Below are 19,275 nucleotides of genomic sequence, written 5' to 3' on the forward strand. Positions count from 1 at the left end.
TCCTGACGCTTCTCCCGGCCGACACCTTTAGGGGCAGTGGTAGGGAGGGGCTACTGTTGACCCATTAACACACTCTACCTTCCTGATAGGGTTCGGTCTCGGGCGGCGACGATGTTGGAGGTTGCTTGAGTTCAGGGCGAAAGCTTGGACGATGACGTCTGCGGATGACATTCCCTTCTTGGAGGCGTCATTTCCTACCTCTCCTACCATACTGGCGGGCTACATTGTAAGCGTTTTAGCATCGCTTCCTCCTCGGAGGCAAGGCTAGGCTTTTCAATTCTACAGTTCTCTTTTCGTCTAGGCTGTTTGTGTTGCCCGGCTGGTTGTCGTGTTTTTTTGTCTCCTTGTTTGTGTTAGTTGAGTTATTTTAGTTGGGTTGTTTTCGATTAAGTTGGAACAAGTAGTGACAATGAGTTGTGAAAGTTGCCCGGTCTACTATATCAAAGTGGTGTAGGATGAGTGGTATACTCTCCTCAATTATATGGTTTTTAGTCCAGTTTTTATTAAAAAAATTGAGCAGGCACTTGCCTTTTTTCGTCTAATAGAAATCATGATGTGAGATCAAACGGTGCAGAAAAAGAATCAGGACTGCTGGATGCGGCGGGCGGGTCCAAGTTCGGTCCGCTGCACCAGCGCAAGACGGCAAGCCGTTAGGGGTTCAAACTCCTGGCCCGCAACGGTAACCGCGCGGCGTTACCAAACACAACAACCGCGGCCTTTCATGATCCAGGTTGGCACGGCAACCGACGCCGCCGTCAAGCCCTCCGTCATAAGGCCGTGGCGTCCGTCGTACGTTTCCCTCCGTCTCCAAGTCGCATTGCCCCTATTTCTGTATTACACCCCTTAACTTTAGAAAATCACAAAAATGACAGTGCATGTCTCAACCTTTTTTTGAAAGGGGATAGCTTAATTATATTAAAACATCGTGATTACAAACGGGAGCTAAAGCCGCCGACATGCAGGTCGGGATGCCATTAGCAATAAAAACATCAAAAAGCTCTCTTCTACCAAACTGACACAACACATGAGCAGCCTCGTTTGCGCTCCTGTGGCATTTGGAAACTCTGAATTCCTAGAAACGCTTAAGGACATCCTTCGCCTCTTTGATAATGTGGCATATTACAAAACTTTGGACATGCAGTTATATGATGTTCGCACGTTTAGATTCTCTTTAACAAAGATGAAAGCGACTCTGATGTTTTTCGTAACCACAGTTATGACGTTTTAAGGGCATGTTTGATATGGATAGCTAGATGGCTAATAACTAATTAAAGACTTGTTTAAAAAATTATTAATTTATTTATTAATTCTTTTTTAAATTATATAGTACAACGTAAATGCTCATAACGTACGCACCCTCACCCTATGAATGTCCGTACACAAACCCTACCTTTACTAGATCGGCAAATTCTCGAGATGAATGTAGTCATCACAAGCGTTTCGATGTTGATGGAAACATCGTCTACCACTTAAATCTTGACTATTATTAGATGTACTAGAGTTAATTTAGGCTAATTTTAACTAGCTAACGATTAGCCCTAGTGCCAATGAGGTGCTATGTTTTTTTTACGGAAAACGGTCCTAGACATGCCTATTTGCCCGTTTCTTTTGCCGAAGTATAGGAGTAGGAATAACGTTATACTTCAGGGTCCGATTAGTAAAACAAGGCGGCGGCCATAATTTATTCTTCTGTTCCTCCTGCTCTTCGGCTCTTCCCCTGACCTTCAACGGGCGAGGTTTTTTGAAAGCATCCTCTCGCGTCTCCCCCTTCTACTCCCCCGACACCCAACCGAAGCCGTAGAGAGGGGCAGCGAAAGCTTACTCTTTTATACCTTCCTAGGGTTTCGGGACTAGCCTCCCTCCTTTCGCGCCATCTCCCGCGGTCCCGCCTCCCCCGCCGCCTATCAATTCGCCGCCCGGAGCCCCAATTCTATACCCCGGCTGTTCGATCTGGGATCCGCTAGATTCGTAAGGTGGCGTTTCGTTCGATATGTTTTGGGGAGTGATTGCCGTGGGGGATTTGATCTGAAGTTCGTTTGTTTTTTGTGATTTTACGGTTTTAGGCCGGGGCGGTGATGAGGAGGTGATGGGGGCGATGGCGGAGGTGGTGCAGGAGGGGTGCGTGGAGAATCGGCAGCCCCTGGCGGCTTCGAGCTCGTCCGTGTCGGATGGCAGCAGCTGTGGCGGCGGAGGGCGGGCGGGGACGTCGCCGCCGGTGTCAAGCTCTGGGAATTCCATCTCCGTTCTGAGGTGAGGCCTTTGCCCGTAGCTACTCCCTATCCGGGGAGGGATCTGGGCCCTTAACCGTTGAATAGTACCGTTTGTTTTACCTTGTTTGGATCCTTACTCGTGTTGTGCCCTAGAGTGTTGGGTGTTCTGGGTGAGAAGAATGAACCTTTTATGCATTGCACGGTGGTTGTGTGGTTCTCTCGTTGGTAATTTGCCTGGTTTGTGATGTGATTAGAGTTTCCCTGGTACCTTCGAGAAATTTTCGCTGCTAGGAATGCTGTCTTACTGGAGCTTGGAACAGGTGCTTTGTGGTGGTTTTTAATAGTAGGATTCGTGTCTTTGTTGGATCAATCGGGTTCATGAGGTTTTAGCTGTTGCAGTTTGCTTGCCTTCTGAATTTAGTTGCTATGGTTGCTGAGTTCATATGGTTCCATAGAGTGCATTTTAAATTGGTAGTGATGGTGGACTGGTGGTGGAGTGTTAGCGAGGTACGAGCAGCATAGCGTGTAAAGATGGAGTCATCTGTAGTGATGGTTGTGGATGATATAGCATTTCTGCCAGCTGAGTTTGTGATTAGTGCAGTGTTGCAAATATTTCTCTAAATATAGAATTATTCTTCTTTAATTCTATGCTTTGCTTAATTGCTTATTACATCTGAATTCTATAGGAAGGCTATAAATACACACATGTAACTCAGATTATGAATACTATTTCAGTGTAGGAATACAGCTTCTTGTGCTGTTACTGAAGCTAGTCCACTATGGCCCATTATCTGCTATGTAGAACCTTGGTCCTAGTTTCATTAGGCAGTTGTTGCTCTAGCCCATCCTAAAGAATTAGGCATGGCGGGGACTACCCCACAAAAACATACCCTTAATGATGAATGGTGCCACAAAATGTCAACATTTTTCTGGTCACCAACTGTGGCAGGAAGTGACATGTGATTGAGTACACATTACACAAGAGTCATTTCGTTGGTGTAAAATTAATAGTTGTGTGTTAGTACTTTATAAAATTGTGAGGGATTACTTGTATTGTTATGATTGTTTGGCAGTGCCTTGTTCCCAATCTTCACCTGAATGAGATGTTTGCAAGTACCTTTCAGTAATTGCAGCATGCACTTATTATGTTGGGATTTGCTCACTTTGGTGTCTGGAAAGTGGATCCTCAATTAAGGCATCTTAAGGTTGCAATGTACCCCAACTTGCTTGGGACTGAAAGGCTATGTTGTTGTTGTTAAGGTTGCAATGTAGGTGTGATTTTTTTTTTTGTATTTATAAGTGCATCTTCTGTGCAAATTAAATGCCTATCTATGAAGATGTAAGCTAGAGGGATGATCTGCAGGCTTGATGCCTTGATCTAATAAGAATAGTGAGTGTTTCTAATTGTACCTGATATAAAGGCCTATTTGAAAACTACCCTCCTATTTGGGCTATGTATATCTGTGCTGTATCAGTAACTTCTGGCACCTATTATGTTATGTTTTACGCTCACACCCCACCCAGTTAATAGATATACTCCTTTTCTTCTTTCTTTCTTTCTTTATTTTTTTGCTAATGAGTTTTTTCATTATTATGATAGGCGAACAAGTGGACCGATAAGAAGAGCTAAGGGTGGCTGGACGCCGGAAGAGGTCAGTATCTCACATTCTTTGTTCTAAAGACCAAGAGTTGATGATATGCACATGTGCTAGAAGTGTGTTTTTTCCCCTTTTAGCATATCTATGAAATGTTACTAATTGGCTTCAAAATATGCCAACAGGATGAAACACTGCGGAAGGCAGTTGAAGCTTTCAAGGGTAGAAATTGGAAAAAAATAGGTTGCCTCCTCTTTCCATTGTATAATTTATGTACTCAGTTGCCCTTGTAGAAATAAGGTTTCCTTTTTACTTGTCTTTTGCATTGCATTAAATAGCGAGCCAACTATCTGTCTGATATGGCATTATTATTATTTTTCACTGGGGGGTGTTACTGTGTATCACTGTATCTTTGAAGTCAAGCATGGTTTCCCCTTGTTTTCTCTACTTGACTGTCTATTTTTTTATTAACAAAGTGTTGCATTGAACACTGCAGGATATGCTATTGTATCTTTCTACTTGTCAGCTGTTTACATGTATTTATATTGTAAACCTAGAATCTAGAAATGAACATGAATCAGGAAATGCTAGGTTTACATGAAATTAACTTTGAATGTGAGCAGTTACCACAAGGCCTGAGAATTTGTGACATGAATATGGTCCTGTATATATACTACAAAAACTTCTCTCCTGTCACTGTCGACGCTCCACAGTTACTGCACTAAGGAGCTGTATTTAGCATTGTTGGTTCTGTTAACATGGGCCTAATTGCCTGCTTTCTGTGTTTCTTTAAGGTCGAACTGAGGAAAAAAGGGGTAGTGAAATTTAAGAGCAGTTAGTTATTGGTGCTCTGATAGTAGATCTAGCTGTTTAATATTGAACTATGTCAATTAGCTCTATTTTGCATGTGGGGTAGCTGCAGTAGGGGTATGTGAAATTCTTATTTTCCTATATATAAAGAATTTTCAAATTATTTTGAGAAGTTTTTCCTTCAATTTTAGGTGCATGGTGAACTAACAAAAGGATCTGTATCTATTCATGCAGCTGAATTCTTTCAGGACAGGACTGAGGTTCAATGTTTGCATCGTTGGCAGAAGGTTCTTAATCCGGAGCTTATCAAAGGCCCTTGGACTCAAGAGGTTTGCGACTGCAGTGTTTACTTCACTTCCGCTGAAAATTAGTTGTGCATCTATATTAAACTTTTTGGAGGAAGATGTTATATCTACATTATTTTCTCCAGGAAGATGAAAAAATCATTGACCTTGTGGGCAAGTATGGACCAACAAAATGGTCTATCATCGCAAAATCATTGCCTGGCCGCATAGGCAAGCAATGCCGAGAGAGGTGAATATCTGATCATTTGTGAAGTTGTGTGTATCATACTTATCAAAACATGTGCGCAATTGATATTCCATATATTTATGATGGTTGAAGCTTGTGCTCCTGTGTGAAAACTGCTCTCCCTTTAGCAATGGTTTTTGTGGTCTTCCTTTCTTTCTGTTAAAACTGCTCTCCCTTTCTCTTTTAGCTCTCTGGAATGTCAGCATCCTCCCTTTAACTGTGATCTTTGGATTACAAATTTATGCCAGGCTGTTCTGGTCCCACTTTGTCTAAAAGTTTTATTGGCTGTTTCATACATTGTATTGTACCTAAGATTGATGCAATACTATACATAATGTGTACCTATGGACCCCGTTCTAAACTCAAAAAATTGCAGGTGGCATAATCATCTGAATCCAGAAATAAGGAAAGATGCTTGGACTCCTGAGGAGGAAAGGGCACTTATTAATGCTCATAAAGTGTTTGGGAATAAATGGGCAGAAATAGCAAAAGCTCTTCCTGGAAGGTACTTATACACTGCTTACTTCATTGGTTCAGTTTATACAAAATCACCTATGTCAGTAAACCTCGTGAAAAAGGTGGATTACTTTTGGACGTCGTTCTTGATTTTTTTCTGGGATTATCTGATGACTCGTTAAAATGCGGGAACATAATCATGAGTCATCAGTTTTTTAATGCAAAAATAAGACAATGGTGATACATTATTATGGAGCATGAACTGTACTTTAGTTGTATGAAGTTGTAAAACCACGAGATCATTCTAGTGGAGTTCCACTGTGTATGCTGTAAGGGATGTCTCTCTTATCTATGCCCAATGTTCTATGGCATGCTTTCTAGTTGTGCTTCACAAGGATTGGATGTTAGTTCCCTGTTTGTTCAGATCATAAGGAAATGAGATCATAAGGAAATGCAGTTACAAAATCATCATAATATAAATACCATCGATGCTAGATTTCAATAACAAATAGAATTCTCCAAAGACTAACTCAGGATGCTCCAGGGAGTCGCGTCGTGTGAATGCCATTATATTCGCTTGTAGTTATATAGGCTTCGCTTCCTTGTTGTGAATCCATCACTGCGATATCCATTATTCAATTTTCGTAGTTTTGGTTACCACACTGAAAAATCTCCCTGAAGGTCCCTTGTAAGTATGAAATTGCATTGCTATTTTGGAGAAGGTGTACTTATACTGATCGTCACTTTTCCCTTTGCACTTTATTAGAGTCCATCTCTGGATTCTGGTACCATGCTCATAATATATTTTGTTTCCAGGACCGATAATTCCATAAAGAATCATTGGAACAGTTCTTTGAGAAAGAAGTTAGAGACTTATAGTAACAGCAGTGTTCTTTCAGCTCCGAAGCTGTTTGTTCATGATGATTTCAAGGATAAAATGAAGCCCGTGGGTACTGGTAGCCATCTTGATCTGAACCAAATGCCAAGCATTGGTTCAAAAGATGTCCCTGGAAGAGCTTATCGTTCCATTTTGAGCTCACCTTCACAGGCATACAATTTGGAATCCTCAGGCTTCCTTTCCCTTTCTATACCAACTACGCAGCCTCTAACTTCATATGAAATGTCATCACTAGTTGATGGTTCTGCTATTACTTTGGCGGTACAAGGTCTGGAAAGTGACTCTGTCCGTGATAAGGGCCTAGAAATTGACTCTGTTCATGAGAAGGGTGTTGAGGTTAGCTCAACACCTGATCCTGTTGGGGTTGAATTAGAATCTGCACCAGCCAAAAGAGGGGCAGAATTATCTTCAAAGAACAAGTTGCATTCTACCCTTGGTCCTCTTTGTTATCAGATTCCAAACATGGAAGATGTGGCCCCAATCCATACCCCGCTCCGTTCTGAACGTAATGGTTCACATCAAACAACACAACATTTCATGTCACCCAATGGTTATACTTCTCCCTCTCCAACGATTGGAAAAGTATCAAGTCAGCTAACTGTTGATTCAATTTTGAGGATTGCTGCTGACAGCTTTCCAGGTACTCCTTCAATACTAAGGAAAAGAAAACATGATAAAGCAACACCTGCTTCAGGTAATGAGATCAAGACGGGTGGAGTAAGCAATGATAGCTTTTACACTCCTAATGGAACTAATGGGAAGGACACTACTTCTCCACGGTCGTTTAAAACTGCTGCATCCTTTTTGTCGCTGGGTTCTGTTGATGGGTTATTGACTTCTGTAAGGAGCTTTGATTCTTCACCACCCTATCAGAAAAGTTCAAAAAGAATGGCTACCATCAAATCAGTTGAGAAACAGCTAGATTTTTCAGCAGATGGACTGGATACTTCTGGTTCTGAGATGATGAACTCTCCTTGCCATAATTCCCAAGGCGCAAATTCTAACAGGACGTAGCACATACAGCTGATTTGAATGAATCTAATTCCATAATGTGCAGGTATGGTATCTTGAACATCATCAACTGTGCATTCTCACTTTAGGTGCATATTTGTGTAGAACAGTATATGGCTTGATGTGTTTTGTACCAGCATGGAGAATTTAAGTTTCCCAATCAAACTCACTGAGCAATTAGTTCTGCTTATGTGTACCTTTTTTCCATAATATAAATTATTCTTCCTCACCTTTCAGGAACTGATCTCAATCTTACGAAGCCAGACAGGACTTATGGAATCCCCTCCGAACTAACCAGCTTCATGCAAGCCAAAATCGAAATCAAACACCTTCAGTGGAGATAAGAGCCTCCCGCAATGGAAATGACGTACGGAGCACAGGCCAACAGTTACTCTGTCATCTCATGTAATCAGGGTGTACAAAATACTGTCTAAATTGAAAGCACATTCCATAGAAGATTACATTGTTTGCTGCATTTTGTGAACTTACAGCTAGGAGTTCAGATTGTAGAAGCCCACAGCTGTGTACAAAGAAGAAAACATAGCTTTAGAAACATATATAGCTGAATAAGAGCTTCACAGTGGAATGTCAAATTGTTTTCTCAGTTTCTTTTATTCTGTGCGCCCCACATGTTGCGAAACAGCAAGGGTCTGCTCATTTTGTAACAATAAAGCCTGATTTGTGGGCTAAATTCTTGCAAGGGTTTGTCAAGAAACTAGTTATGACAGGTTTGGTTTCATGGTTGGCTGAATCTTTTGTGCTTATTGTTGAAAGAGGCATGTCATTAGTTCTCTGCTGCCAACTGTTCGCTATAGTTCTCTGATTTTGGGCATGTTTAGTTCCCCAAATTCCTGAATTTGGCATTATGCAAAAAGAAGATTTTCCATCACATCAAACTTGCGGTACATGCATGGAGTACTAAATGTTGACGAAATCAAAAACTAATTTGCCAGACGAACGTTTTGAGCCGAACTAAACATGGCCTTTGTTTGAATGCGCTAAACCAATCCTGCATTCAAAAGCTGCTTTGGAACACAGTAATTTCACATGAATTGGCTGCTCTGGAACAATAGTAATTTCATATGAATCTTTAAGTAATTTTATTTTTATAAAATCCGTTTATTTTCATAGGAAAAAGGGGAAAACAAGGGGTGCCGCTTGGTCACTGGGGCCGCGGCTCGGAGTCGGAGGTGCCGCCGCTTGCCTGCTGCTGCTTGGTTACTGGGCCCGAGGCTCGGACCTCGGAGGTGCCTGCTGCTGCTTGGTCACTGGGCCCGCGGTTCGAGCCGAAACCCGGCGGCGTGTGCTCCAAACCTGTTGGCTCCGCTGCTTCCGCCCTGCCCTGCGCCCGCAGCATATCCAAAGTTTCTTTCTTCCGCCGCAAGAAGCCCAGCCGCCGCCACCTGTTCGGCTCCCTCGATATAACCGTCCATCTCGATTCGATCCGCCTCGTCACTCAAGAACGCACCAACCAAACTCCAGTGTCTCCATCGCGGCTGCCACGCCTCTCGCGCACGCGCAGGACGACCAATGGCTTCCAGGAAGTTCTTCGTGGGCGGCAACTGGAAATGCGTAAGTTCCCCCCAGGCCCCAGGGCCCAGGCACCATCGTTCTCTCGATTTGAATTCGACGTAGCGCCGGAGTTTTGGTTTGATCTCTGATGGCATCCGCTCCCCCCGTGGGCAGAACGGCACCGGCGAGGACGTGAAGAGGATCGTTACCGTGCTCAACGAAGCCGAGGTGCCCTCTGAGGACGTCGTCGGTGAGTCTGCAATTGCGGGGCCGTTTCGGCTGTGGTTTGGTTTTTGACTGGATCGATCTATGTGCTGATCTCCTGGTTGGTTTGAACTCGGGGGTGGTGCGCAGAGGTGGTGGTGAGCCCGCCGTTCGTTTTTCTGCAGCAGGTCAAGGCGTTGCTGCGGCTGGACTTCGCCGTCGCAGCGCAGAACTGCTGGGTGCGCAAGGGCGGCGCCTTCACCGGCGAGATCAGGTTTTCTTCTCCCTCTTGTTTTGATCTGTCATGGTTCAGCGTTGTGGTAGAAGCAGTAGATTGAGTGCTTGCCCGGTCGGTCAGATTGGTTGAAGAGCATCTAATTTAGTCTCGGTCTCTCGGAGGAGTATAGTGGTACGAATTTCATGCCCCTTTAGCTCCTCTGGATTTTTGTTCGTGGAAATGTGGCTTGATTATCACCTGTTCGCTCGATCGTATCGGCCAGGCTTATCAGCCACGATACAGTGTTTTTCTCTCCCAACAAAATAGCATCGGCCGACTTATAAGCCACATAAACGATTAAGCAAATAGGGTGTATGTCATAAAGGTTGTAGATTTGTTCACTGGGCAAGATTGGCATGCTTTATGAAACGTCTGGATTATTGTCAAGATCTTCAATGCTTTCCTATTTGAGTCGAGTAATTGCACTGAATCTCTGTATTTGGTCATGGATCGGATCCTGTAATGTCCAGAGTGATCCATTTCATTGATCCAACTCACCAATTGAATAGTAATTGCCTATCAAAAAATTTTTTTGAATAGTAACTGGAGTAATTTCTTCAAATTGGCTAATATGTGTCAGTTTTCTTGTTTCAGTGCTGAGATGCTGGTGAACCTGCAGGTGCCCTGGGTCATTTTGGGGCATTCTGAGCGCAGAGCTCTGTTGGGTGAATCCAGTGATGTGAGTACCTTTTTAAGTCTAAGTTGCTGTTGATTTATTTTAGTTGATGACCTGGTCTGATTTATCTCCTCTATTGACAACTCACATTCCTGTGTTATTTTGCTTGATGCTTGGAAGAATCTGTTGTCTGGTTTATCAATTTTATACATTCATGTGTTATTCTGCTATATGCTTAGAAGAAGCTTTCGTGAAAATTAATGGGCGTACCCAGTGCAGAGAGCTCCCGCTCTGTGCGGGGTCTGGGGAAGGTTGTCAGTGGCAAGCCTTACCTTCGCCTGTGCAATGCGAGGAGACCGCGACTCCAACCTGGGACCTTCCGGTCACAGGCAGGGGCGGACACAGCGGTGGGGGGCTCAAGCCCCCCTACCCAGATCGGAGCAGTGGAACCCCTGTGGAGCCTCCATTCTATAGTGTAGGGGGGGGCTGAGACTTAAGATCGAACAGCAGTGTTGTTCAGCCCCCCTGAAATATTTCCTGGGTCCGCCGCTGGTCACAGGCGGTAAGACTCTACCGCTTGCACCAGGCCCGCCCTTCTGTCGTGAAAATTAATGGAATTATTTGAAATGATTTGAGCTTTTCATGCCACATTTGATTCTCTACTTAACAGTTGAGATCAATTTACTATCATATCAGCATTTAGGTTCAAAAACTTGTGGCCACTGCTCACTGGAACCAGATGTTCCCTTGGTGACACAATGGCTGTTGTTAGGCTAAGATGGTTTAAGATTGGATTTATTATACTTTGACCTGAGTAGGCTATATGACCAGATTTTGATCTTTTCACATTTGTGCAGTGCTGTGAAATAATGTTTGAGTATATTCAGATTCTGCACTAACCCTATGTAGATTGTCCCTAAACTAGCATACTAGCTGGGGGGGCTTTCTAAACTTCAGGTGCCTGAATTTTAGCTTCCTTTCAGGTGACGCTTATTGCATGTATTTTATACTAAAATTGCAGCTTTAGTTCATTGCAATTTATGTAGGCATAATCTGCAATTGTCAGTTCCAAGAATAAAAAAACCTTTAGACAAAACTACAAGTGTTGGTAGAAAGACAAGGACAAAAATTTGATATGTTATGATGCAAAGACAAATAACAAATCACAAAAGTAACAATTTACTTGTACTAGTTGGTTGTACAACAGTGTTGCTTGAAATCATTTTAAAATTCAGGCATCTGAAATATAGAGAAGTGAATTACTTATTTATTTCTATTCATGACAGTTTGTTGCTGATAAAGTTGCATATGCGCTCACCCAAGGTCTCAAGGTAATTGCTTGCATTGGTGAGACCCTTGAGCAGAGAGAGGCAGGAACAACAATGGATGTTGTTGCTGCACAAACAAAGGCTATTGCTGGTAACTTTTACTTGCTGTTATATTATTTAAGCAGATTATATGGAACAGGAATTTGCTCATTCAATATACATATAGGTTTCAGGATGAAAATGCTTCATTTTTTTAACATTAAATGGTAAAAATCATGGTGGCAGTTTTTTTTTGACACATAAATAAATCTAGAGCTATTGTCATTTTGAAAAGGAACTGCGATATATGACACAGATATTAAAATACTTCTTTATTTTTTATACCTAAGTAAACACAAATTTTCAACATTTCAATCCTTTTTAGCTTCAATCTGTTCATTCTGGCTGCTGCTTTGAATTTTATGCCTTCATGCAAAAATGAAGGACCTATGAATTTCTCCAATTCACTGTTTACTGCCTCTCCTTTTGTTTTCCAGAAAAAATATCAGATTGGACAAATGTTGTGTTGGCATATGAACCAGTTTGGGCTATTGGGACCGGCAAGGTTGCAACCCCTGCTCAGGCTCAGGAGGTATAACTTCTTAAATAGGAGCAATAACTGCATGATTTTTTTTATTCACATGGTATATAGTGCCTCCCATTGTGTCTCACAGTATTCTTGATTGACATATTGATATCAATGTTCTTAATTCTGCTTTGTGAAACATTTGAGATGTGCATGGTATTGTAGGTTCATGATGGTCTGAGAAAGTGGCTCCACTCCAATGTTAGCCCAGCAGTTGCTGAATCGACCAGGATAATTTATGGAGGTAGTACTACTGCCAATATTTTTAATTGTGTTGCATCCCAGTTGCTTTACAATATGTTGAAAGTCCTCTTAGGACTTGGTTGTGGAACTGGGAAACTAAGCATAACCTTTTTTTTAGAATGTCAAATTCTTGCATACACAGTTCACAGCTAGCTTATCATTGGGCCCTGTTTAGTTCCACTTCATTTTGCCAAATTTTTCAAGATTCCCCGTCACATCGAATCTTTGGACGCATGCATGAAGCATTAAATATAAATAAAAAATAAAACTAATTACACAGTTTAGACGAAATCCACGAGACGAATCTTTTAAGCCTAATTAGACTATGATTGGACATTAATTGCCAAATAACAACGAAAAGCGCTACAGTTGTATTTCGCCAAAAATTTCGCATCTAAACTGGGCTTGCCACTTTGTATTACAATCTCTTGTGTTATCTCTCCAGGGTCTGTAAATGGAGCTAACTGCAAAGAACTTGCAGCTCAACCAGATGTTGATGGGTTCCTTGTTGGTGGAGCCTCATTGAAGGTATGATCCTTGTGTCATCCTCATGAAAATACATAGTTGAGCCCTTTTCCAGTCCATTAGAAACTACCAGGAGGTACCAACATTTATAACTTCAATTTTGGTACTTAAATACTGGAAAATAGTACCACAGGCACCAAAATTTGGTGCCACTGTTGTAATCAGTGGTAGCTCTTAGTACATTTTTGGACCATAAAGATGATCTATACAATGAAATCCAAGTAGTCAACTTAAACAAAACAATGCATGAGCAGAGCTATTCTTGTGGAGTAGCTGGTAATGTGTGAAATATTTGTTCATAAAGTCAACTGAAGGCATCATGCCTCATATTTAAACTTCACCATTCTGACGTCTATTTTTCATTTTTTTACAGCCTGAGTTCGTGGACATCATCAAGTCTGCCACTGTCAAATCTTCGTCTGCCTAGTGTTTTGACTTTGAATGCACCCGGATGCTTGTAGTACAGAATGCTGCTGAACTTTTTAAGTTATTGCCATTTTACCATCTTGTTTTGGTATGTGCGCAGAGTAATCAGTTACCTGAATCACCCTTATGTACCCTTGGAACGTCATAATCGAACCGTGCTATTGTAGATCTGTTTTCTCATGGTTACTTGAATTTATAGAGTTTAATTTGAGGATAAGGTAATACATCATGAATCAATTTCTCAAATTTGGTGGAATAATTTTATTTTTTATACTAGTATTAATTATTATTTATTAACTTGTGGGGATGAGGTGATGATGCACTCTTTCCATGACATGTTTTATGTTTTTCCTAACTTTGTACAAAATTATGGTTCGTCCTAAGTTTGTTCAAATTTATAAGAAAAAAGCGGAACAACATTTCCAGCACCAAAGAAATATACCTTGTAAAAGTATGCATACCATGTAATCATGGTAAGTTTAACAAAACTAATTTGGTGACAAAAATGTTGTTTTTTTATAAGTTTAGCTAAATCTAGGAAGTTTGACTATAGACACAGCACTACCAGATTGGTCATTTGTGTTAATCCTATCCTAGTGGTATTCTAGGAAGGCGGTGATGAAGCTTCAACTGGAGACAAACAACCAGGAGCTAGTTAGACTTTGGGCGAGAGGGGATTATCAGAGATCTTGCCTGGCGCCAATTCTTAGAGAGATTGGTGAACTTAGTTCAGTTTTTCTTGATTTTTTTTTTATGTATGCTAGTCGCACTTGTAATCGTATAGCCCATGTACTAGCAAAGAAGTCACAGGTGACACTAGGCTGGGAGAGTGGCAAGTTGCCCCCAGCCTGTATTGTTAACCTGTTGGCTGAAGAGTGTAATTCTCAATCTCCCTGATGAATGAATGAAGCTAAAAAGCAGGCGCGTGTAGCGCAGTGGCAAAGCTCTAGTGGTGGGAGCTGGCCGGCCGGGGTTCGAACCCGGTTCTGCACCGCTTGCTTCGTGCAAGCAATTAATTTCCTGTGCAGGTCCTGGACATTTGCGTGACGTTACAATGGGACTACGACGTGCTCGTCGTCTACGAGGCTCATGTGGCTTCGGTGATCTCTAGAAGGATATTTGAGGTGTATAGGTTATAGCTTCTAGGTGTGTACGTGTGTGTGGTGGTGTGAGTATGTTGTGTAGAGTACAAGTAATACAACTTGTACACTAGGAGTCTAGGCTAAAAAAAAATGAAGCTAAAAAAAAACTAGTGGTATTCTTAGGTCAGTCCTAGTAGGGGTTTCATTGCCCGTTTCATAGTTGCATTACCTTGCTAGTTTCAAACTTCAATTGGATTGGTGAGGGATATTTGTCAAGCATTTGTCTGCTTATTAGCTCTGCATAGCTACTCTAGTGACGATACCTGATACAATATACAATTAATAATATAAATAACAAACCGTGAATTGACAGAAACATGAAACCAGGCATGAATATAGTCAGCACACGCAGCTAGTGACCACGGCAGGCGGATCATCGGTTGGATCTGAAATAAACCTTTTTGAAATTGGCACTGCCGTACATTTGATGCTTATATAGTTATATATATATATATATATCTGTATTTCTTTATCATCTTATTTTCACTTGAGCATATTCAGCACTACTTTTTAACTATGGAGTTTTTTTTTCTAACAACATTTTAACATAAGCTAAATTTTAGTATAAACGAATAGGGGTGAGATGACCGGTATCAATCAAATCAGGCTGAGGTGAGTCCCGTGGCTGAGGTAAGATGCTGACGCCACTCCAGCAAATCTAAGTAGAGATGACCAAAGACTAGTGACCGAGTAGTCTTTAAACGGAATATCCATAGGGACTAGAAAACAAACAAATTACCCGCGTAAGAATGGTCAAGACCCGCGTAGGAAGGATCAAACGTCTCTAGGTTTTCATCGTATATAGGCCACAAACCAAACAGTCCAACCAAACTAGAGTACAAGTCTTCGTTAATCCGCCGTACAGGCTGCGCGTGCGTACTACACGTCTTGCGTCGTGACAACAAATCGAGTCGCTGTTCCTGAAAAACTTACAATTTTAATTATTTTCTTAATATAAAATTATCTAAACATAATTAAAACTATAGAAAAAAATATTATTATTATAAGAATAGGTATATTGATAAAAAATATATTTGATAAAAATTTGAATAGTACTATATCATTCAAACGTCTAGTGACACGTGGCTTGCGTAGAGGGTGTTGAACTCGTGGGCGTTGGTCCGACTCCCCGACTTTTGTGCAGTGAGCCGCCCAACGAACTCTTTGCTCGAGGGGGTGTTATAAATAGTGGTTGGCTGGCCTTGGGGCAACTCTCTTGGCACTCTAACCTGTTGAACAACCTTGTGAGCCTAAGCAAACATCTCTCACTCGTCTCTTTGCCTATTGTTTGATCCAAATTAAGATTGAGAGTGATTCTAGTGCATTTGCATTGAGTTCTTGCATCTAGTGCCACCAGTGATTAAGTTGAGCGGTGAGATTCTTGTTACTCTTGGTGGTTATCGCCACCTAGATGGCTTGGAGACAGCGGAGGATCGTTGAGCGGCTTTGGTGATTGTTGCCGACTCCAATCAAGTGATTATAAGGGGATTTTGTGCTCATCCCCGCGGGAGATCGTGAAGAGCAACTCTAGTGCAATCGTGGTTAGTTAGAGTGCACCATTTGAGTGGTTCTTGGCTTCTTGCGACACCTTTAGTGGGTCTAGCTTGTCATGCTAGTTAGCTCGTAAAACATCACTTGAGGACTCGCCACGACGAGGACGTAGGTTGTCGGCAAGCAACCGAATCTCAGGGATATATCTTGTGTCATCACTTGCCCCCCATTTGGTTTGCAATCTACTCACTCTTGCAATCATGTTCATTTTCTTGTGGTGTGGTAGTTGCTTGACTAGCCTAGTGTAGTAGTAGAGTTAGTTGTAACTAGTTGTAGTTTTTTGTTAGTAGCTCTGGCTAGCTGTAGCTAGTTTTGCTAGTTAGTAGCTTGTTTGTTTGTTTGTGTGACATAGCCTAGAAAACCAAGGTACTAGACTTATGTAGGAGGGTTGCATTGGCTGAATTAGAGCTAGAGCAAAGTAGAAGCTACTAGGTCCTCATATTGTACTAATCACTTTGCATTAGTGTTTGTAGCTTTGTAGAAGAAATTTTTATATGCTATTTACCCCTCCCCCTTATAGCCATCTATCCTATCAATGAGGTGGACGAGAAGAGTGCAAACTAACTATTTGGATGTCCAAAAATTATGAGAATGAGAATGAGCGCCAAATAGGTGGAACATATCCGGAAATTCTTATAACTTATAATCTAGTTACCAGATTTTGAGAATCCAAGTATACACCTTCATCATACTATTTTGAGATAACGGATGTGGAATACCATCAATCATCTATAATCTGTGTTTAGAATCCAGAGATCCAAAGACATTTCTTTTTTTTATGTAGAATCTAGATTTTAAAATCACTATATAGAATCCAGATTCTCATAATCTTTAGGAGTTGCATAAAAAAATAAAGCACATATGAGCCGTGCAATTTGCACGCGTCACCTTGCTAGTTTCAATTGGATTGGTGAGTGATGTTTGTCAAGCATTTGTCTGCTTATTAGCTCTGTATCGCTACTCTAATGACTATACCAGATACAATATACATTAGTACATAACAAGCCGTGATAAAGTCAGCACGCAGCTAGTGACCACGGCAGGCAGTTTCATCCGTTGGATCTGAAATAAAACATTTTGAATTTGGCACTGGCGTACATTTGATGCTTATATTATATATATCTGCATTTCTTTACCATCTTGCTGGTAAACCAATAGGAGTGAGATGATTGGTATCAATCAAGTCAGGATGAGGTAAGATGCAGACGCCACTCCAGCAAATGCAAATCTTAAATAGATTACCAGAGACTGAGTAGTCTTAGTTAAACGGAGTCTTCATAGGGACCTAGGAAACAAACAAATTACCCGCGTAGGAATGATCAAAACTATCTAAATTTTCATCATACAGGCCACAAACCAAGGAGTCCAAACTAGTACAAGTCTTCGTTAATCTGCCGTACAGGTTGCGCGTGCGTACTACATACGGGTCGTCCTGCGTTGTGACAACAAATCGAGTCGCCGTTCCTGAAAAACTTACAATTTTAATTCTTTTGTTAATAAAATCACCTAAAATTTAATTAAAACTATAGAAAATTTATTTATTTATTTATTTATTTTGACAAGAATAGGTATCCTGATAAAAATATATTTAATAAGAAAATCCATTAGTACTATATATTAATATTTTTCTATATAAATATTATCAAATTTAAGATACTTTAATCAACTCGGTCTTCCATACTCCATTTAGATCTCTGTAAATTTCGCGTTTTTTTTTCTTTTTATCCGCCTAATAAAAATCCCGCAAAGCTTTTGCCGCCTTTCTAAAATTCCTGGAAAAAATGTGCGTATGAATCTTTTTTGATAAATGGTGCGTATGAATCTGGAATCACATATTCACATGGGACGACAGACCCACAGGCGCGCTGTATGTATTCGCGGCGGGTCAATGTTCAACGAGGCATGCAGGGCAGCCGGTAGTTGGGGCCGTCGCTTCCACGAAGACGACAACGCACGGCAATTTGCTCGTTGCAGAAGAGGCCAAGTTGGCAGAACAAACGGAGGGCGCATCTTGCGTGGGATGAGAAGGGTGGATGATGCGGACTAGGATGAAAAGCGTGTGTTCTCTCGATGGCGAGTATTGCGACCGCTTCAGAGCTTTGACTTGGACATAGCCCAGCCAAGGCAGCCGGAGCGAGGCGCCGATAAATACGCGCGCCCGCGCCCGGTCAGGCATCTTAGCCTTGTCCTTGTTAGTTACAGTCGGTAGAGTAGAGAGGAGGAGAGAGCACCTGCAATCCAACGCCGGAAGAAAGGACAGGACAGCGCGCCGGGGGAGAAGGAAGGAGGGGAACGGACGAACATGGGGAAGGGCGTCCTGGAGGTGCACCTCATCGACGCCAAGGGCCTCTCCGGCAACGATTTCTTAGGTGCGTTGCGTTCACTGGCGTGCGTTCTTGGTTGTTCATCCGTGGAGTACTCTTCATCCGGTGTCCTGACGTTGAGTTCCGCATCGCGTCGCCGCTGCTCCGATCCTGCAGGGAAGCTGGACCCCTACGTGATCGTGCAGTACCGGAGCCAGGAGCGCAAGAGCAGCGTCGCCCGAGGTCAGTGCTAGCGCTAGTCTTTCTTCCCCCTAGCTCTTCTTGTATCCCCATCAGGGTAACCCGATCTCGTGATCTCCCCCTAACTGATTCCCGCAGACCAAGGGAGGAACCCGTGCTGGAACGAGGTGTTCAAGTTCCAGATCAACTCCGCCGCGGCCAACGCGCAGCACAAGCTCATCCTCCGGATCATGGACCACGACAACTTCTCCAGCGACGACTTCCTCGGCGAGGCGACGTGAGTGCCTGCCTGCCTACCCGAATGAGAGGACCAGTTGACCTGCAACTGCAACTGCAACCGCACCCGCGGTCGAATAAACAACTGAACTGACCACTGATTTCTCTCGTTCTCCGTGGTACTGCTTGCAGGATCGACGTGACGGACATCGTCAGCCTGGGCGCGGAGCGCGGCACGTACCACCTCAACGCGGCCAAGCACAACGTGGTGCTCGCCGACAAGACGTACCACGGCGAGATCAAGGTCGGCATCACCTTCACCGCCGCTCAGGTACGGTATTTGTTTCGCGTCATGCTCATGGATGCCACTTGCATTGCCAGCGTATTGGAGGCATGGAGTTTAATCGGATGTCTGTCGACGCCGGATTTCAGGTTCAGGAAGATGGAGGAGCGATTGGAGGATGGAGGCACAGTAGCTTCAATCAGTGAAAGGCGAAAGTTCTTTGGTTGCTAGTTGCTTGGTAGTGTTTCGGTTGAATTATTGTTTTGTTTATCTCCACGAGCACATCTGTGATTCTGTATTGAAGACTGGTTAAAACCGTCAAATCCATATGACTTTTTAAGACACCATGAATTTAGCAATCGTTGATAGACC

The 19,275-nt window shown here is 42.4% G+C and overlaps 3 protein-coding genes across 4 annotated transcripts; all 3 read left to right on the forward strand.

The window, feature by feature from the left end:
- Positions 1 to 1,685: 1,685 nt before the first annotated feature.
- LOC136450721 (transcription factor MYB3R-2-like) lies at positions 1,686 to 8,264 on the forward strand. 2 transcript variants are annotated; one of them, XM_066451304.1, is made up of 9 exons: positions 1,686 to 1,973; positions 2,064 to 2,250; positions 3,811 to 3,862; positions 3,991 to 4,048; positions 4,850 to 4,944; positions 5,046 to 5,149; positions 5,523 to 5,651; positions 6,419 to 7,557; positions 7,749 to 8,264. In XM_066451304.1, the coding sequence occupies exons 2-8, from the start codon at positions 2,087 to 2,089 to the stop codon at positions 7,512 to 7,514; spliced, it is 1,698 nt and encodes a 565-aa protein (XP_066307401.1). In that variant the 5' UTR covers positions 1,686 to 1,973; positions 2,064 to 2,086; the 3' UTR covers positions 7,515 to 7,557; positions 7,749 to 8,264. The 2 variants fall into 2 exon arrangements, with proteins under 2 accessions (XP_066307401.1, XP_066307403.1); XM_066451306.1 differs by having other exon boundaries at positions 1,686 to 1,968.
- A 478-nt stretch (positions 8,265 to 8,742) lies between these two features.
- Positions 8,743 to 13,387, forward strand: LOC136450724 (triosephosphate isomerase, cytosolic-like). The gene is made up of 9 exons (XM_066451311.1): positions 8,743 to 9,083; positions 9,198 to 9,273; positions 9,378 to 9,501; positions 10,099 to 10,183; positions 11,407 to 11,539; positions 11,925 to 12,019; positions 12,179 to 12,257; positions 12,702 to 12,784; positions 13,155 to 13,387. The coding sequence occupies exons 1-9, from the start codon at positions 9,042 to 9,044 to the stop codon at positions 13,206 to 13,208; spliced, it is 771 nt and encodes a 256-aa protein (XP_066307408.1). The 5' UTR covers positions 8,743 to 9,041; the 3' UTR covers positions 13,209 to 13,387.
- A 4,672-nt stretch (positions 13,388 to 18,059) lies between these two features.
- Positions 18,060 to 19,275, forward strand: LOC136450725 (elicitor-responsive protein 1-like). Its single transcript, XM_066451312.1, has 5 exons — positions 18,060 to 18,269; positions 18,381 to 18,446; positions 18,543 to 18,681; positions 18,813 to 18,951; positions 19,053 to 19,275. Exons 1-5 carry the CDS (start codon positions 18,203 to 18,205, stop codon positions 19,107 to 19,109), a joined length of 468 nt encoding a protein of 155 aa, XP_066307409.1. The 5' UTR covers positions 18,060 to 18,202; the 3' UTR covers positions 19,110 to 19,275.

Source organism: Miscanthus floridulus, chromosome 5 (genome assembly GCF_019320115.1).
Source record: "Miscanthus floridulus cultivar M001 chromosome 5, ASM1932011v1, whole genome shotgun sequence".
In the NCBI taxonomy this organism is placed as follows: domain Eukaryota; kingdom Viridiplantae; phylum Streptophyta; class Magnoliopsida; order Poales; family Poaceae; genus Miscanthus; species Miscanthus floridulus.

What these genes read in the sequence shown, in the direction of transcription:
- LOC136450721 (XM_066451304.1), top strand. Translation starts at nt 2,087, where the DNA reads ATGGGGGCGATGGCGGAGGTGGTGCAGGAGGGGTGCGTGGAGAATCGG. An exon ending in GTGGCTGGACGCCGGAAGAG is followed by an intron (nt 3,863 to 3,990) that starts GTCAGTATCTCA and finishes ATATGCCAACAG; the next exon opens with GATGAAACACTGCGGAAGGC. An exon ending in GGCAAGCAATGCCGAGAGAG is followed by an intron (nt 5,150 to 5,522) that starts GTGAATATCTGA and finishes AAAAAATTGCAG; the next exon opens with GTGGCATAATCATCTGAATC.
- LOC136450724 (XM_066451311.1), top strand. Translation starts at nt 9,042, where the DNA reads ATGGCTTCCAGGAAGTTCTTCGTGGGCGGCAACTGGAAATGC. An exon ending in TGTTGGGTGAATCCAGTGAT is followed by an intron (nt 10,184 to 11,406) that starts GTGAGTACCTTT and finishes TATTCATGACAG; the next exon opens with TTTGTTGCTGATAAAGTTGC. An exon ending in CCCCTGCTCAGGCTCAGGAG is followed by an intron (nt 12,020 to 12,178) that starts GTATAACTTCTT and finishes ATGGTATTGTAG; the next exon opens with GTTCATGATGGTCTGAGAAA.
- LOC136450725 (XM_066451312.1), top strand. Translation starts at nt 18,203, where the DNA reads ATGGGGAAGGGCGTCCTGGAGGTGCACCTCATCGACGCCAAGGGCCTC. An exon ending in CAAGAGCAGCGTCGCCCGAG is followed by an intron (nt 18,447 to 18,542) that starts GTCAGTGCTAGC and finishes TGATTCCCGCAG; the next exon opens with ACCAAGGGAGGAACCCGTGC. An exon ending in GACTTCCTCGGCGAGGCGAC is followed by an intron (nt 18,682 to 18,812) that starts GTGAGTGCCTGC and finishes TACTGCTTGCAG; the next exon opens with GATCGACGTGACGGACATCG.